Genomic DNA, 15,823 nt, shown 5'->3' with positions numbered 1-15,823 from the left:
TCACGGCGTTTGGTGGAGAGATACCCACGATTTGGTCATTAAGGTTATGCGGGGGTTACGGTACTTTATGGTTAGAAACGGTAGATTTTATTTCTATATGAAGGCTTCTGACCACAATGAATAATGAAGCAACAAAGAGTAATGTTATGTATACGTGCATCCAATACCTATGAGCTGTTACCCGGTATACACAATTAGCAAGCATCGTTCTAGCAAACCTCTAGATATGATAACCTTTGTCCGTAAGTCATGAGTTAGGGGTATCATTCGTTTAATTCTCTAACTACCTATCTCTAACCGTCATCTTCATGTTGGAAAACTGCAATTTAGACCGCCTCCGCCTTATCCTTGCTATTGACAAGCGTCGGGGACCCTGGGCTCGTACCCAGCGTCGAATCAGTTTCAACACTTATCCCCCTCCCAAGCGGACTCGCAGCGTTCACGCCCCGGGCCTGCTTCACACGGTCCAGAGGCCTCGTTGCTTTTCTGGGAGGCGGTCGATACGGGGACACCGGCGAAGAGGGCCGTACGTTCGGTGTCATTCGGGCCGAGGAACCGGGAGTAGGTTCTCGAGTCCGGGGGAACCAAGGCTCGGGCGTTCGCTGCGGTGTCATGCTCCGCTGTCTTTGCCATCGAGGGCTTTCGACACGGTATCCGCCCTGGTCGTAGTCGTCGTATGGAGTACCTCCGCGGGAACTCTCTCGGTATGCTTCTTGGTTCTGGTATTGATAATCCTCGCCGTGTCTCTTCACAGGGCTTTCATCATAAGGGTCGAAGCCGACTTTTTGCCGTGCTTCGCGGCGCGCCCGTCGACGTTCATCGCCGTTTCCTCCCGCACCGGTAGTCGATGATTCTTCGAGGAAGAATGTGAGGAGCTCGTCGGGGATGGAGAGGTGGGATGCTTGCTGGAATTGTTGAAGTGAGGTTAGGCGGATCAACATCTCGAGGAGAGAGAGTGAGGATCGGATAGGACCAAACGGTGAGGATTTGGGGGATATAGAGGCGTGCAAGGGGGCAGAGCTTGCGACTTGACTACCTGAAGCTGATGCACGAGGTGATGATTCCGGATCGATATTCAGATCAGCCAGTCCGGCTACAAGACTGTCACCCTCTCCCGATGAGCTTGGGCGGGGCGATGAGTAGGCAGAGTCGTCGTTCACGTCTTGCCCGTCTTGTCCATCATCAGAGCTTGATTCCTCTTCCGCTTCGGTGTATACTTCTAGAGCTATCCATTCTGGGTCCAAATTAGGTGGAAACTGCCAGGCTCCTGGGGATTCGGTGTGTGGCTCGTCCGCTTCCTCGTCGTATACATGAACTGAGCTTTCTCGATGTAGTTGCTGATCAATTATATCCTGAGATTCATCCTCCTCGTCCTCTTCTTCGGAGGGTTTAACAATTTCAGGTTCCTCATTCAACTCATAGTTGGTTTCATCGTCTCGCATCATTCTTCGTGGTGGAAGGGCATTGATATCTCGCTTCAGGAGTAGCACGGGATTATTCGTCTCGCCCGCGCTGCCGATATTTAGTATCTTTCCAGTATCTGCATAAAAGATTTTAGAAATCTGATATATTGGCAAAAACTCTCGAATGCCAGCAAGCTCGACGTCATCGTAGGGTCCTGGCTGAGGTCCATCTTCATCAAATGAATGGACTCGATCGTCATTGAAATCTTCGATTATCTCAAGCTGGTATGCGAATTCGTTTGCCTTTCCTTCCCCTGGAATTGAGGGTTCTTGCACGCCTTCAATAGATTGAACAACAGGTGTATTCGAGCGCCCTGGCTCTACTGCAGAATGAAGGGGAGTTCGGACAAGTTTCACCCTCGCTTTGTGTATCGCTTCTTTCCAAGTCGTATCTCTCATACTATCCGTTTCATCATGTGCTCTGTAGACGTGACCAGCGAAGAGCATATACACTGATAGCGTAAAGGTTGGCCCAACCTGAACCGATACGTTTGGATTCATTGAATACTTCGTGTCGCCCGCAGTGAGAAAAGTGCTAGCCTGCAATAATCTTGAGGGCGATACAGAAGCAGGAAGGGTTGTCGACAGATTGGCACCTGAGGTGGTAATAGCAAGGTTGATGAGAGGAACCGCATCTTCAATACGTATGAGGAGTCTTCGAATGTCTTGGGCAATCTGCCGGATCTCGACTGTATGTGCTGCTTTGGATTTGGCACTTTTGTTATTTCTCCTTGATGACTCTTCGGCACTGGCTGCCTTTTCAAGCCGAGTACCAAGAGATTGGATGTCCCAACGAAGAGCCTTGGTCAGTGTGACTGCTGATTCTAAAGTTGTATTGCCTCTTGCCGAGCTAGAATTCGTCAGTCCTATGATAGCAAGGAAACAGTAATAGGGTCAGGGATAGATACATGAGCTCTATCATATCAATAGCCGGAGAGACAATCTAGGTTTAGCTGTCAGTGAGATCCAGGATATGGGAATAACAAGAAGCTTGTCGGCATAGGTATCGGAAAGTGGCTTCCTTGCATGTTGCGCTTACTCTGATCTTGCTGTCAAGGCGTTCCTGTAGGCTATGAAGCTCTTGATAATCGGCATTGTCCTCAACGGTCTAGATAACTACAGTCACTCACACTACCCCTGAAGTGGCAATGGGTCTCCATACCTTGAGAAGTCTTGACGTCTGGCTGATGGCATATGAAGCTGTGATAGAGATACCAGATCTGAGAGACAATCAGTAACTCATAATGAGACTATACAGGTCCGGTACTTACCTGATAGCATAGTTCATAGCCTGCTGGGTGATCTGGATATCATTATGGTAAGCACGTGATCTTGAAGCCAACGGAACTTGTACAGTACCTTGCCCAAGAAGGCCTCCATGGTCGTCGCAGGGTCAGAAAGGTCTGAAAATATCAGGTATTCTTGAAGGATGTATTCCGCATAGATATCAGTCAGAAAGATCAACCATCGCCATCTCTTGTTGGTTTATGTACGGGTTCACACACACGTTGCGGGTCAACACGATCTCAGGCTCTCAGTATCAAGTCGGGAGGACACAAGGTTTCTGATTGGACAACGGTTCAACGCCCACAACACTAGTGCTTTGAAGAGTCTCCAGCGAAGAGAAAAGAAGAGACGCTCTCAATCAAACCTTTATCGCGGCAGCGGGACAATCAGAGATATACCGGGTCTTCAACGAGGAGCTGCTCCAAGTCCAGCGATACCTTTAGCCCAGAACTTAGCCGTCTTGGCTGCTCCCTTTTGACGAAGCGTGAGCCCTCGAACAAATCATCATTCAACAGGTACCGTCTCTTTAACGACCCCGCGATAAATCCTCCCGCCTCTAGCCCCAACCTTCCCACATCTCGACAACACATTTTTGAACCCGCCAAACAAAACTCCCCCGCCTTGTCAGAGCAACCATGTCGGACCTCAACTCGTGGGAAGATGATCCTGCCGCCCAGGAGGATAACCTCTCGAGACAAACTCAGCAGATGAACCTCAACAGCACTCCGCAACAACCCTCGTTCCGCCCGGGCGCAAACTCGTTCCAGCCTGGCGCACAATCTTTCCAACCCGGCCAGCCTTTCCAACCATATGGAGGGGGTTTCGATCAAGCGGCATATCAGAACTACTACAACCAAGGGGCTTATGGTGGCTATCCTCAGTACGGCCAGCAAGGCTACAACCAGTACCAACAAGGCGGGTATGGAGGCTACAATCAAGGTGGCTACAACCAAGGATACGGTAACTATTCTCTCCCACTTGCTCTATTCCAATCAGTCTCTGCCACAGAATTCTACCATAGTTAACTTCGGAGATCTTTTTCTTGGTGTTTTGTTACGCTCAGTTACACATTTTCTAACGGCATCAATCTAGCACAGCAATATCCCGGATACGCACAACAACCACAAGCAGTTCCGGCAGCATCACAGCAAGCGCCTCGACAAACTCCTGTGATTGCGAAACGACCAACAGACGGTTCATCAGGATCATCAGATCTGAACAAGCCTGTGACCACAAAGGAGGGAGCACCACAAGTTCTCAGCATCGGCGGGGATGCACCTAAACCAAAGGCCAAGGTCCTCTCGATAGGTACAACACCGGCCACAGCCAAGAAGGAAGAGCCGAAAAAAGAGCCTGCTCCGGCCGCACAGGAAGGTGCTAAGGTCACTGCTGCAAAGGCCATCGAGAAGACGGAGAAGAGCACAACCTCTGCCAGTGGGAAAACCTCGCCAACGCCTTCTTCTGGCCGATCGAGCCCTTCGCGTGCTGCTGAAAAGAAGGCTGCTCGTGATGCCGACATCGTTGAGAAAGAGCAGCAGGCTGATGTTGATGAGGAGACACTGAAAGAAATTTACGGCAAAGAGCATGTGAACATCATCTTCATTGGCCATGTCGACGCTGGTAAATCAACCCTTGGAGGATCTATCCTCTACGCGACTGGTATGGTGGACGAGCGAACTATGGAGAAGAACAAGAAAGAAGCTAAAGAGATGGGCCGTGAGACATGGTACCTCTCATGGGCATTGGATTTGACAAAAGAAGAGAGATCCAAGGGAAAGACTGTAGAAGTTGGTCGTGGATTTTTCGAAACAGAGAAGCGAAGATATAGTATCTTGGATGCTCCGGGACACAAGACATACGTGCCCAGCATGATTGGTGGAGCCTCTCAAGCAGATGTCGGAATTCTCGTCATCTCTGCACGAAAAGGAGAGTACGAGACAGGATTCGAGAAGGGAGGTCAAACCCGGGAGCACGCTATGCTGGCAAAGACCCAAGGAGTGAACAAACTTGTTGTCGTGATCAACAAGATGGACGATCCTACGGTAGAATGGTCTGAGAAGCGTTACCAAGAGTGCACCACAAAACTGGGCCAATTCCTCAAGGGAGTTGGCTACAATCTCAAGACGGACGTTTTCTTCATGCCCATCGCAGCACAACAAACGATCGGTATCAAGGACCGAATTCCTGCAGGTCTTGCACCATACTACGATGGACCGTCTCTCCTCGAGTATCTCGACAATATGACTACGCTGGAACGGAAAGTCAACGCCCCATTCATGATGCCAGTTAACGGTAAATATCGTGATATGGGAACTATTGTCGAGGGAAAGATCGAGTCAGGTGTTGTGAAGAAGGGCATGTCCTTGATATTGATGCCAAACCGAGACAAGGTCGAGGTCGCCGCAGTATATGGTGAGACCGAGGATGAAGTGCCTGCCGCACAATGTGGAGACCAAGCTCGACTGCGGTTGCGGGGCGTCGAAGAAGAAGATATCCTGCCTGGCTTTGTCCTATGTTCGCCAAAGCGTCTCGTACATTGCGTCTCTGCTTTCGAGGCCCAGATTCGCGTCTTGGAGTTGAAGAGCATTCTATCCGCTGGATTTGATTGTGTCATGCACGTTCATTCCGCGATTGAGGAAGTCACATTCTCGGCATTGCTTCACAAACTGCAAAAGGGAACTGGTAGAAAGAGCAAACTCCCACCATCACATGCGAAGAAGGGCGATAGCATCATTGCACGGATAGAGGTGATTGGTGGAACAGGATCTGTTTGCGTCGAGAAGTTCGAGGACTACCCACAATTAGGACGGTTCACGTTGCGAGACCAGGTAAGCCATATATCCCTCGTACACACACATTGCAAAACCTAATATACGTTCAAGGGACAAACCATCGCGATTGGCAAGATCACCAAGTTGATCACGGAAGAAGCTGCTTAAATGAAGAACAATGATGGTCAAACTTTACAACCTGGAAAGGGCACCTGGTTAAGGGTGAATGAGAGACGGCTTGCATTACATGGAGGACTTCATGTACACTAGACACGGGTCAGAGGGTGAGTTTGAGAGTTTTGGGGGTGGATAGATTCAGTCAGAAATGCCTTCGAGTCAAGTGTTTCCTGGTCAATCGTCATGGGCACAACCCAGAAACGTCTTTGCGAAAATAAGCTAGCTACCTCCCCATTGTGTATCTATCTATCCCATGTGCTCCCTGTGCTCCCGAATATTTAAGCTAGCTAACCTTAGACCTTTATCCCTCAAATTGCAATGTCATGACGCTTTTATAGCAAAGTAATTCCATCTGCCCTATACCAATCAAATACCGATATCCCAGCAACGCTTCCAACCTCGTGCACCCCACTTACTCCGTCTTCCTACAGCTTCAACTCCCCAATAACAGGCTTCAAAATCTCGGGCAAGATCTTCGCCGCATCACCCTCGAACAAAAAATCTCCCTTATTCAAAGACCCAATCGCGCCCAGTTCACCAGCGTCCATATTAACCAGGGCGACTTTCGCGCCCTTGGCTCTCGCGCGCGCCACGTAGCCCGCGGCCGGGTAGACAGTGGCCGTCGTACCAATGACCATGATGAGATCGATAGGGCCCTGATCGATGAACGTCTGAACCTCGCGCAGCGTATCCGCGGGCAGTTCCTCGCCGAACCAGACGACGCCGGGCCGCAGCAGGCCCGTCTTGCAGGAGGGACAGTGCGGCAGGTCGGCGGGCGCGATGGTGGGCGGGGTCGCGGGGTCCAGATAGGCGGCGCGCGCAGCGATCGAGGTCTTGGATGTGGCGAGGCGGTCATCGGAGGGGGAGTCGATGGCGAGGATCGGGTCGAGAGGGTCGTCGTAGTTGTTTTGTTGGACGTAGGTGCAGTTGAAACATTTGATGTCGAAGAGGGAACCGTGGAGCAGTTTGAGTTGTTCGCGGGGGTGGTTTGCTCGTTGGGAGAGTCCTGTTTGGGGGGGTTGTTATTAGTGAGGGGTTCTGGGCGTTGGGATGGCAGTTTGATAGATAGGGGATATGAAAGAAGAGTTGGAGGAGGGTCGTCACATGATAGCCCTCAAATAGATAGATATCTGCCTAACGAAGAGAGAGAAAGTTGAGGAGGTACCTACCGTCAACATTCTGCGTAAGCGTGATGAAACCTGGCATCTTCTTTGATAGCTCAACTAAAGCATAATGTCCGGCATTGGGAGAAGCCTGTAGTGCCTTATGCCTCCGATAGGAGTAGAAGAGCCAAACAAGTCCCGGGTCTCGCTCGAAGGCTTCAGGAGTAGCAAGCGTGGCGGCTTGATGATTCCTCCACATCCCTCCTGCGCCCCGGAATGTGTCCAGCCCAGATGATGCGGAGAGTCCTGCTCCACACAGTGCAAGAACCCGCTTTGAAGATTTCAAAAGACGTCCGAACTCTTCAACGTCGCTGCTTGGGCCACTTGGCACTGCTGCCGTGGTAGAGGCCATGGCTCTGAAGCTTCTAGCTTGGATAGACAAAGTTGTGATGGTTTTGGGGATGGATTTAGGAATGGTTCTTGAAGCGATTTTCATTGTATGTTATTCAACCACTAGGCTGCTGCTGTTGCCTTGGGCTCAGGCTGCCCGTGCCGCTCGATGAAGCTGATTGAGATCGCTGAGGGAACGTCTGGAGGTGAGGGTGACTAATCAATCTGCATGCATGTGACGAACCCCCTTTCTTGGCCATCTCAGGGGGGAGAAAACGAAACATAACAATACTCGGTAAGTTGTCTACGATGGGGTAGGAAACCGCCTAAATTTATTTTTGGCCTTTCAAGTTTCCACCATCACCGCCAGATGTCTAGTGCTGCCGACGCCCACACGGCTGCACGGGCATTACCCGAATACCCCTCATCCCCATGGATTTATAAGGTCTAAACCCCTCTACTCCGCAGTTCTAGATTTAGCATGAGATTCTTTTATTAGACACCGTGGCACTTGTATACAGAAGTTGGTTATTGGGCTTTGTACACAGAATACAAAGTTAGATATGTATTTCAAGCGTCGCTTAGATCCGCGAGGCGCAAATGTTGCGTCAAATGGAGTTGTCCTTTATCTCCATCAGGCATCAGTGTCCCCGCAGCTTTTAGTAAGGATTAGTCAGCTACCATTATATATCTTTCTTGTACAGTCGTGTGTTCAAGGGTCAGTAAGTCTTGTATGTCAAAAGAGGGGTGGCCAAGCCTCTAAAGATACAAGTCTAACAGGTCCCCCTAGCTATCTCCCGACGGAGTAAAAGTCGGTACCTACCAATAGATAAGATTCCAGACGGGACCCCGGACCCCTTCCCCTCCATCCTCGAACTAGGTTTTCTAGAAATCCAAGCAAGATGGATTCCCCTCTGTACGCCAAGTTCGACATATCCGAGACAGCCTACAAAGTCGTCAATAACCAGGAGATCAAAGCTTATGTCCTGACCCCGAAAAATATTTCTTCTGGGAAACACCCTATTGTTGTGAAGTTCCACGGTGGATTCTTTGTAAGTTTCTCCCCTTGAAGATTCAAGATATTTTCAAGAACACCTCTCACCGTCCTCCAGATCACTGGTGCTAGCCTGTTTCCTGACTGGTATCCACCATGGGCATTGGACTACTGCCTGCTTCATTCGGCCATCATTGTGACTGGGGACTACCGCCTTCTTCCCGAGTCTACAGGCTTAGACATGCGCGAGGACGTCTTGGATTTCTGGGACTGGATACGAAAAGATCTCCAACCATTCCTCAACGATAGAAAGCCAGGAGTCGAAGCCGATTTAACCAAGGTTATTGTCCATGGCGAGAGCGCTGGAGGTGCGATCTCTCTGCTTTCTGGATTCTGGCAGCCTTCTGGCTTCATCAAAGCCGTTATTTCCATGTATCCTTATATCGACCTTGCCCCCAAGCGTGAAAAGCCCATCCTGGGAATAGCGCCCGGTCCGGAATCCGTTGTACAGAATCACTTGAAATCCATACAGCCTGGGAAAATCGTCACCGCTGCGTTTCCGCCCGAAAGGATGGATATAACCATTCCGCTGGCCCAGAGCGGTGACATAGCGAAATACTATGGAACGGATGAGAGGCTCAATGCGTGGAAGTTGCTAGAGAGGGCCAGTGATATGCCGTATACGTTGATTCTTCATGGAGAGGAGGACACTGCCGTACCAGTTGAGGGAAGCCTTCGGTGGGAAGCTGCGGCAAAGGCGAAGTTTGGCGGGGAGAAGGTCACTTTACATGTTGAGCCTGGCAAAGAGCACGGCTTTGATTGTGCTGTTCCATTAGAGACTCCCTGGTTGAAGGGATACCTAGCCAAAGTTACCGAACTCTGGCTTGGTAGAACCGAGAAATAAAGGTAGCCCGGGAATAAAGATAATTTGATACAAAAGCCTGCAGAGCGCGAGTTTCGCCGAATATTGGAAGTTGAGTAAGGAGAAATGGAGCTAGTGTTGCAATGACAGGGCAGCTTATTAACACCAGAAGAGCACGAGCAGATCTGGCAGCAATCGTCATTTCACGAATGAAACAGTACGGAGGAGTACGGAGGACATCCTCCAGGCACTGTCCAACCTTAGTCATGACACTGGAACTTGCGGTATTTATTTCTGAGATATGGCTCAAGACAATAAATGCAGAAGGGCGATACGGAGAGACAATGTAAACATCCAGAGAGTCTGGAGAACACCCGTAGGAAAGTGTATCCGCAGCAGACGACCCCGCTTGAACTCCAGACCAAGACCGAGACGCTGTTCTCCTCAAAAAGGAGCTGATTCACGTAGATGCGGAGGTAGGCGTCGGATCCGGCCCGATGGAAGCGTTACCCGATGAACGGTCTGGTAAGAGTTCACCCGATGTGGCTGTGTATAGTTGATTAAGTTCTGAGAGAGATTATTGGGCTCTTCGGAGACGAGGAGACGGGTGCCAACCCTTCCTCGGGTGGACCAGGTACTGCGGACTGCTATACTCGCAGTCTCTCCCCTATTCCAGATATCGAGATAAGGGAGGTGTGAAGTGTGAAGTGTGAAGTGTGAACCTTGTGCGAGGGAACGGAACGGAGGGCCTGGGACAGCGGTACGTCATGGTTGGTACACTCTTGCACGATAGCCAGAACCGCGCTGACTTGAACGATTGAGCAAGACGTATAGCATCATCCGCTCCCAGCACCAGCATCATCATCAGCATCATCGGTCTCCATAGCAGCGCAACACCCAAGGGCCAAGGTCCTCCCCGATTCCCGATGCGGTCCGGGAGCGGGGTAGATGCTGGTAGAAGTTGCAGTTGGGCATCTGAGACAGGGAGGGATTATTCGCGGCAGGAAATGATGTGCCCCGTCAAGATATCGTGAGACAGGCATGCTTAGCCATTGCTAGCCATTGCTTGTCAGTCAACCAACACCCGGATACGGTCCAGCTTCGTTGCCCAGGCCTGCGACACGCGCAAGACCGATTCTTCCCGACGCAGCTCTCCGAAAGTCCCCGAATATCGATACTGCACGTACTCGTTCGGGCGTGGCGGCCAATCACGTCGCCCCCATTCGTCGTGGGACCCGCCAGCTCTGGATCCCTCTCCACACAATCCTCACGCCGGCCTGGCCTCACGAAGCATCTCTGCCCTTACTACTGCCGAAACATGACCATGAATGAAGCTTCAGCTGCTCCTTTAAAAGGCACTGCCGCCGCAGGACTCCCCATCATTCGACCTTCCTCTCCACACCCCGATCCTCGACACCTTGGTCCCAAATCTCAACTTCTTGCAACTCGAACCTCCAACTACCACTCTACAAGTCTCCGCAACAGTCAGTGGTCATCCCTTCGTGCTCTACAGCGTGGCATTTCGAGCTGACAGTTTGTAGTGGTCGCCGTCAGCGCCAGCGTCAACCGCACCAGTTCGTATCCCTCTGCTAGATCTATCTCTGCGATCTACGGTTTGAAAGAACGTCGAGATTCTAACAACCAGCAGGTCTGCACCCTGGTGGCGTTACCCCGCAACAGGAGCACACTGAGCTCGAGAACGAGCTTCACGAGAAGGCACACATCGACTACGACCGTGTAGCCATCGTATGTATTATCTGGACCCAGCGGCAGCTTCATATGCTAACCCGTGCCAATAGATCCCCAACCCCAGTGTCGCCGCCCTCTACGAAGATGCCCTCGTCTACGAGACCGGCTCTGCCATCACATCCTCTGGCGCTCTCACAGCATACTCGGGAGCAAAGACTGGACGATCACCCTTAGACAAGCGTGTCGTCAAGGAGCCATCATCAGAGAACGACATCTGGGTACGATTTCTCTCGCCGGTGCTCTACATAACATTGCTAACTGGCGTAACAGTGGGGTCCTGTCAACAAGCCCATGACTCCTGAGGTAGGTCTATATTTCGCAACGTCCCTTTGTCTTTGCAGTTTTCCTTGGCTCGTCCCACGACGTTCTGCGAACCTGCACCCTGCAGAATCGTCGGCGTTCGGGAAACCAATTGTTTCCGTTCGTCCTGCACGATCGTCCGCTGCCTCGGGTCGTTAGGAAAGACGTCATGGGAATTTGGCCTGGAACTATGTTTTTCCCTTTGGCCACCCGCTGCCCGAACCGAACGGGTTGCTTTGCCTGAGAATGCGGGGTAAAGGAAGCGGGCACCCGGCTTATGTCATGGCGCGCGCTTCCCCCTCGGCAGCCATTTTCGGTGATGCGCCACGTGCCGTCGCTTGTTTTCGCTTTCGCTTTCGCTTCCGCTTCCGCCTCCTCCACATCCCGCCAAGATGCTAACCCCGTCGTGCTAGGTCTGGAGAATCAACCGAGAACGTGCCATCGACTACCTCAACACCAGAAATCGCATCTACGTCGTCGACGGTTTTGCAGGATGGGACGAGAAGTACCGGATCAAGGTCCGAGTCGTGTGCGCTCGTGCATACCACGCTCTTTTCATGCGCAACATGCTCATCCGTCCTGACCGAAAAGACCTTGAGCACTTCCACCCAGATTACACCATCTACAACGCCGGGTCCTTCCCTGCCAACAGATACACTGAGGGTATGACCTCAGGAACCTCAGTCGCCATCAACTTTGCCGAGAAGGAGATGGTTATTCTCGGTACCGAGTACGCCGGAGAGATGAAGAAGGGTGTTTTCACTGTCCTCTTCTACGAGATGCCCGTGAAGCACAACGTTTTGACCCTTCACTCCTCAGCAAACGAGGGCAAGAACGGCGATGTCACCGTTTTCTTCGGTCTTTCCGGTACTGGCAAGACCACCCTGTCAGCTGACCCTAACCGTGCGTTGATCGGTGATGATGAGCACTGCTGGAGTGACCGTGGTGTTTTCAACATCGAGGGTGGAGTATGTGCATTTTCGAAAACCCGTCATTTGGCCATTGCTGACATTTCATAGTGCTACGCCAAGTGCATTGGTCTCTCGGCCGAGAAGGAACCAGATATCTATGGTGCCATCCGATTCGGTTCAGTTCTCGAGAACGTTGTTTTCGACCCAGTCACCCGTGTCGTCGACTACGACGATGCGACTCTTACTGAGAACACTCGATGCGCTTACCCCATCGAGTTCATTGAGAACGCCAAGATTCCTTGCCTCTCAGAAAAACACCCCAGCAACATCATCCTCCTCACCTGCGACGCCCGTGGTGTCCTCCCCCCCATCTCAAAGCTTAACTCCGCACAAACCATGTTCCACTTCATCTCCGGTTACACCTCCAAGATGGCCGGTACCGAAGATGGTGTCACCGAGCCACAAGCCACCTTCTCCTCTTGCTTCGCCCAACCCTTCTTGGCTCTGCACCCAATGCGCTACGCTAAGATGTTGGCTGAGAAGATTGAGCAACACAAGGCTAACGCCTGGTTGTTGAACACCGGATGGGTTGGAGCTGGCGCTGCCACTGGTGGCAAGCGTTGCCCGTAAGTACAGAATTTCACCTGATGAGGATTCCTGCTAATAAAGCGTAGATTGAAGTACACCCGTGCCATTCTCGATGCGATCCACTCTGGTGAGCTCGCGAACGTGGAGTACGAGACATACGAGACCTTCAACCTTGCCGTGCCCAAGACTTGCCCTGGTGTCCCAGCTGAGCTGTTGAACCCAAGCAATGCCTGGACTCAAGGCCACGAGAGCTTCAAGGCGGAAGTGAAGAAGCTTGGCACTCTCTTCAACGAGAACTTCAAGAAGTACTCGTCGGAGGCTACTGAGGATGTCATCAAGGCTGGTCCACAAGTTTAGATAGGCCAGAGCGCGCGAAATTGAGATTTGAAATTGTGACGGGGGATAAATATAAATTGGGTGGCGTTTAGCTAATGTCGCTATTGCTGTATATACTACCTACTATGACACCGAGCAGTCGACACGAATACAGAGTATTCTGAAAGTACAAAACTGATGCATTCTGAGTGTGAAATAAATAGCATTTTGAAAGCAGTAGATAATCTGGTGACTGAGAACTTGTCGACACCTGAAATCCTCGGAAGCAAAGCGAGTCCCTGTCTTTGTCTCGTAAGCCGAAGCCTGCTGCCTCGTCAGGACCAGAGTGCAGAGAATAGAGGAGGCCGCCGTGCGTTTCTCTCGATTGCCCTCTTCAAAAATCATCAAATCGCAGCTCGTGTCTTCAAAGCCGCAAATCCTGGGAGCGGAGGTTACGCAATGGATAAATGGTCGAGCCCGTACGGTTCGTCGGGCCTAAATAAGGGGCCCGCCCAGCGCGCACCCAAGCGGCAGAGCGACCGGTCCACGATTCAACCTCCACCACCCAGCCGCGGCAACTCAGCCAGAAGCAAATAAAGCTGCAGATGAATCAATCGCACGAGTAAAGGGACGTCCAGGATGCCGTCGGACAATGCGCCAGCTCCCACTCCAGCGCCAGCGCCTGCTCCAGCTCCAGCTCCAGGTCCAGCGCACCAGCGTCCAGCGCCCGGTGGCCATCATCGATCGACCAGCTCGACCCACAGCCAGACACATTCTCCCTCGACGACTCCACCGCAGCAGACCAAGCAGAAGGGCCACAAGCACGTCGTTAGCACAGGGCGAATCCATACGAGGGCCTCGTCGAGCAGCAAGGGCCTGCCCAAGCTCACCACGAAAGCACATGGCAATGAGGGGTCACATACGGACATGAGAAAGCTGACGAAGAACTCCTCGGCCACAACCCTGAAGAAGAATTCGTCGCATGCCAATCTGAGGCGCAATCGATCCACCGCCGACGTGCCAAGGAAACTCAAAGAGGTCCAGGTGAGGAGGCCAGCCTCGGTGCATTTTGAAATCGGCAGCAATCAGGATCAGGATCAGGATCAAGAGGACGGCTGGGAAGAAGCAAGTTCGTCGGCGTCGCCAGCCCTGTCTCGATCCGCATCGCGCTCTGCCGTGTCGAGCAATCAGTCGTCTGCGAAACCCAGCGCTGACAATTCGCAACATCAATCTCCTGTCCAATCCCACCCTCCGACCCGGACGACTGATGGATCGAGCGAGCAGCACCACGCGCGCCACTCAACAGAAGGCAAGATCATCACGGAACGACTGTTACAGCGCACGCCCTCGCTCAACACAACAAAGATGTCGCTCGCTACCGCTACACCTACGACCGCCGGTTACTTACCAGACGACATGAAGAGCCAAGGCCCTCCCTCCGTCAACAGCACGCCGAATGTTGGCAGCAAAGATGAGGTCGTGTCGCGATTCGTTGGAGGCTCAGGCACGCCGAGCGAGAACTCCCCCTTCCTACACCACCACAAGAACTTATCACAGGACGCCAAACACCTCGCGGAAGAAGTCAAGAGAACACAATCAATGGGCAATCTAGCAGCACGGTGTAATAACAGAGATGACGATAGCGAAGAGAGCGCGCTCGCCCCCCGAAGCCGCAAATCCACCCAGCCTCACGCGTACATCCCCCCGCAGCAGTCGCGAACCCAGCAGAAGCTCTGGCTGCAGCGCGCGAGCTCGAATATCGAACCGCAGCAGATGGCGCCGGGCGTCGGGATGGGTGCTCTCTCAGGCCTGCACGGCGCCGGTTACGATGGGCGGGATCCGCGGCTCAAGCTCCAGCTCGAGCGGACGGGCCTGGAATACCTCGTGGTGAGACGACATCAGGACCCCGTCGGGATCGCGCTCAAGCGCTTGGAGAAGCTGCCGGGCATGGAGAAGATGCGAAGGATCCCGAAGAAGGATGGCGCTGCGGCGGCGGGAGCGGGCCGGTATGGTGTTGGTGGTGGACATAGCCAGAGTCCCAAGGAGTCGCGGATGCGGGGCAAGGGGCCAGCTAGTAGTACTAGCAATGGAGGAGGAGGAGGAGGAGGGGGAGGCAGATCAAGCTACGATGCTGCTGCTGCGCAAGCCAGCAGTCCTGGGGATGCGAGCGAGAGGGGAGGAGGAGGGGAAGATGATGGCGTAACCGCCATCCTCCGAAGTATCTGGGAGAAGAACTTCGATTCGAGCAGCACCGGCGCCGACTGAGAACGCGACCCCGTCTGTCTGTCTGTATTGTCTATATATATGTATGTATTCTTTTTGAACTGCTATGCTGCTGCTGCTGCTGCCGCTTTTCTCTTTACAAGGCGTTTTGTTTCTATTTTTCTGTTTTTCTATTTTTTTCTGGATGGGAGAATCCTTTCTTGGGCAGGCAGGGCAGGGCAAGGCATGAAATGGGCAAAGCAAGCAAGCAAAGCAAGCAAGCAAGCAGGCAGGCATTATTGATGAATGACCTTAGAGTGTTTATGAAACTAGACTTACTTACGTACTTGGTAACGGGGCCGAAGCCTACCTTACCTTACAGTACCAACTAAATACAGAAGAATATACACCTATGAATGAATGATTATTTTGCAACAAGGCTGTGGGTTTATATAATTGTGTCTTTCTTTCATTCCCCCCGCCCCCCCTTTCCCTTTTTCTTCCACCCCAGACCCCCCGGGGGAGAGAAGAAACAAACAAAACAATTCCTATAAATAAATAAATCCACGCACCCTTACCAACCAACATCCCATCTATGCATATCACATGTCAAAAAAAGAAAATACGATTCCTCGGGTTCCAACATATCAATCTCGTGAAGGGCTTGTGATAGAAGACCGGGATTGGGGGGGGGGGGGGGGGGGGGAAAAT

At 52.0% G+C, this 15,823-nt stretch overlaps 6 protein-coding genes across 6 annotated transcripts; 4 read left to right on the top strand and 2 right to left on the bottom strand.

Moving 5' to 3' along the window:
- Positions 1 to 256: 256 nt before the first annotated feature.
- M430DRAFT_65585 (hypothetical protein) lies at positions 257 to 3,130 on the bottom strand. Its single transcript, XM_024869181.1, has 6 exons — positions 2,823 to 3,130; positions 2,735 to 2,766; positions 2,626 to 2,683; positions 2,503 to 2,571; positions 2,372 to 2,406; positions 257 to 2,313 (listed from the first exon to the last, which is right to left on the bottom strand). The coding sequence occupies exons 1-6, from the start codon at positions 2,841 to 2,843 to the stop codon at positions 327 to 329; spliced, it is 2,202 nt and encodes a 733-aa protein (XP_024722568.1). The 5' UTR covers positions 2,844 to 3,130; the 3' UTR covers positions 257 to 326.
- M430DRAFT_137632 (hypothetical protein) lies at positions 3,124 to 5,689 on the top strand (the record flags this gene model as incomplete). The annotated part of the gene is made up of 3 exons (XM_024862524.1): positions 3,124 to 3,710; positions 3,843 to 5,578; positions 5,633 to 5,689. The coding sequence occupies exons 1-3, from the start codon at positions 3,386 to 3,388 to the stop codon at positions 5,687 to 5,689; spliced, it is 2,118 nt and encodes a 705-aa protein (XP_024722567.1). The 5' UTR covers positions 3,124 to 3,385.
- Positions 5,690 to 6,123: 434 nt separating this feature from the next.
- M430DRAFT_99453 (hypothetical protein) lies at positions 6,124 to 7,213 on the bottom strand (the record flags this gene model as incomplete). Its single annotated transcript, XM_024870185.1, has 2 exons — positions 6,124 to 6,704; positions 6,868 to 7,213. 2 exons carry the CDS (start codon positions 7,211 to 7,213, stop codon positions 6,124 to 6,126), a joined length of 927 nt encoding a protein of 308 aa, XP_024722566.1.
- A 663-nt stretch (positions 7,214 to 7,876) lies between these two features.
- On the top strand, positions 7,877 to 9,089 carry M430DRAFT_137624 (hypothetical protein; the record flags this gene model as incomplete). The annotated part of the gene is made up of 2 exons (XM_024862523.1): positions 7,877 to 8,243; positions 8,304 to 9,089. Exons 1-2 carry the CDS (start codon positions 8,094 to 8,096, stop codon positions 9,087 to 9,089), a joined length of 936 nt encoding a protein of 311 aa, XP_024722565.1. The 5' UTR covers positions 7,877 to 8,093.
- Positions 9,090 to 10,331: 1,242 nt separating this feature from the next.
- M430DRAFT_137622 (hypothetical protein) lies at positions 10,332 to 12,952 on the top strand (the record flags this gene model as incomplete). The annotated part of the gene is made up of 8 exons (XM_024862522.1): positions 10,332 to 10,531; positions 10,589 to 10,621; positions 10,696 to 10,793; positions 10,847 to 11,014; positions 11,067 to 11,099; positions 11,510 to 12,064; positions 12,116 to 12,633; positions 12,682 to 12,952. The coding sequence occupies exons 1-8, from the start codon at positions 10,366 to 10,368 to the stop codon at positions 12,950 to 12,952; spliced, it is 1,842 nt and encodes a 613-aa protein (XP_024722564.1). The 5' UTR covers positions 10,332 to 10,365.
- A 337-nt stretch (positions 12,953 to 13,289) lies between these two features.
- On the top strand, positions 13,290 to 15,535 carry M430DRAFT_34291 (hypothetical protein). The gene has a single exon (XM_024866522.1). The coding sequence runs from the start codon at positions 13,550 to 13,552 to the stop codon at positions 15,173 to 15,175; it is 1,626 nt and encodes a 541-aa protein (XP_024722563.1). The 5' UTR covers positions 13,290 to 13,549; the 3' UTR covers positions 15,176 to 15,535.
- The last annotated feature ends 288 nt before the right edge of the window (positions 15,536 to 15,823 follow it).

The sequence above is a fragment of the Amorphotheca resinae genome (genome assembly GCF_003019875.1).
Source record: "Amorphotheca resinae ATCC 22711 unplaced genomic scaffold M430scaffold_4, whole genome shotgun sequence".
NCBI lineage: Eukaryota > Fungi > Ascomycota > Leotiomycetes > Helotiales > Amorphothecaceae > Amorphotheca > Amorphotheca resinae.
This window is presented reverse-complemented; position numbering and strand designations above follow the sequence as displayed.

Coding starts and splice junctions, on each gene's coding strand:
- M430DRAFT_34291 (XM_024866522.1), top strand. CDS start 13,550: ATGCCGTCGGACAATGCGCCAGCTCCCACTCCAGCGCCAGCGCCTGCT.
- M430DRAFT_65585 (XM_024869181.1), bottom strand. CDS start 2,843: ATGGAGGCCTTCTTGGGCAAG. Junction 2,684..2,734: donor GCTATGAACTATGCTATCAG/GTAAGTACCGGA, acceptor ATTGTCTCTCAG/ATCTGGTATCTCTATCACAG. Junction 2,407..2,502: donor GCCTTGACAGCAAGATCAGA/GTAAGCGCAACA, acceptor AGCTAAACCTAG/ATTGTCTCTCCGGCTATTGA.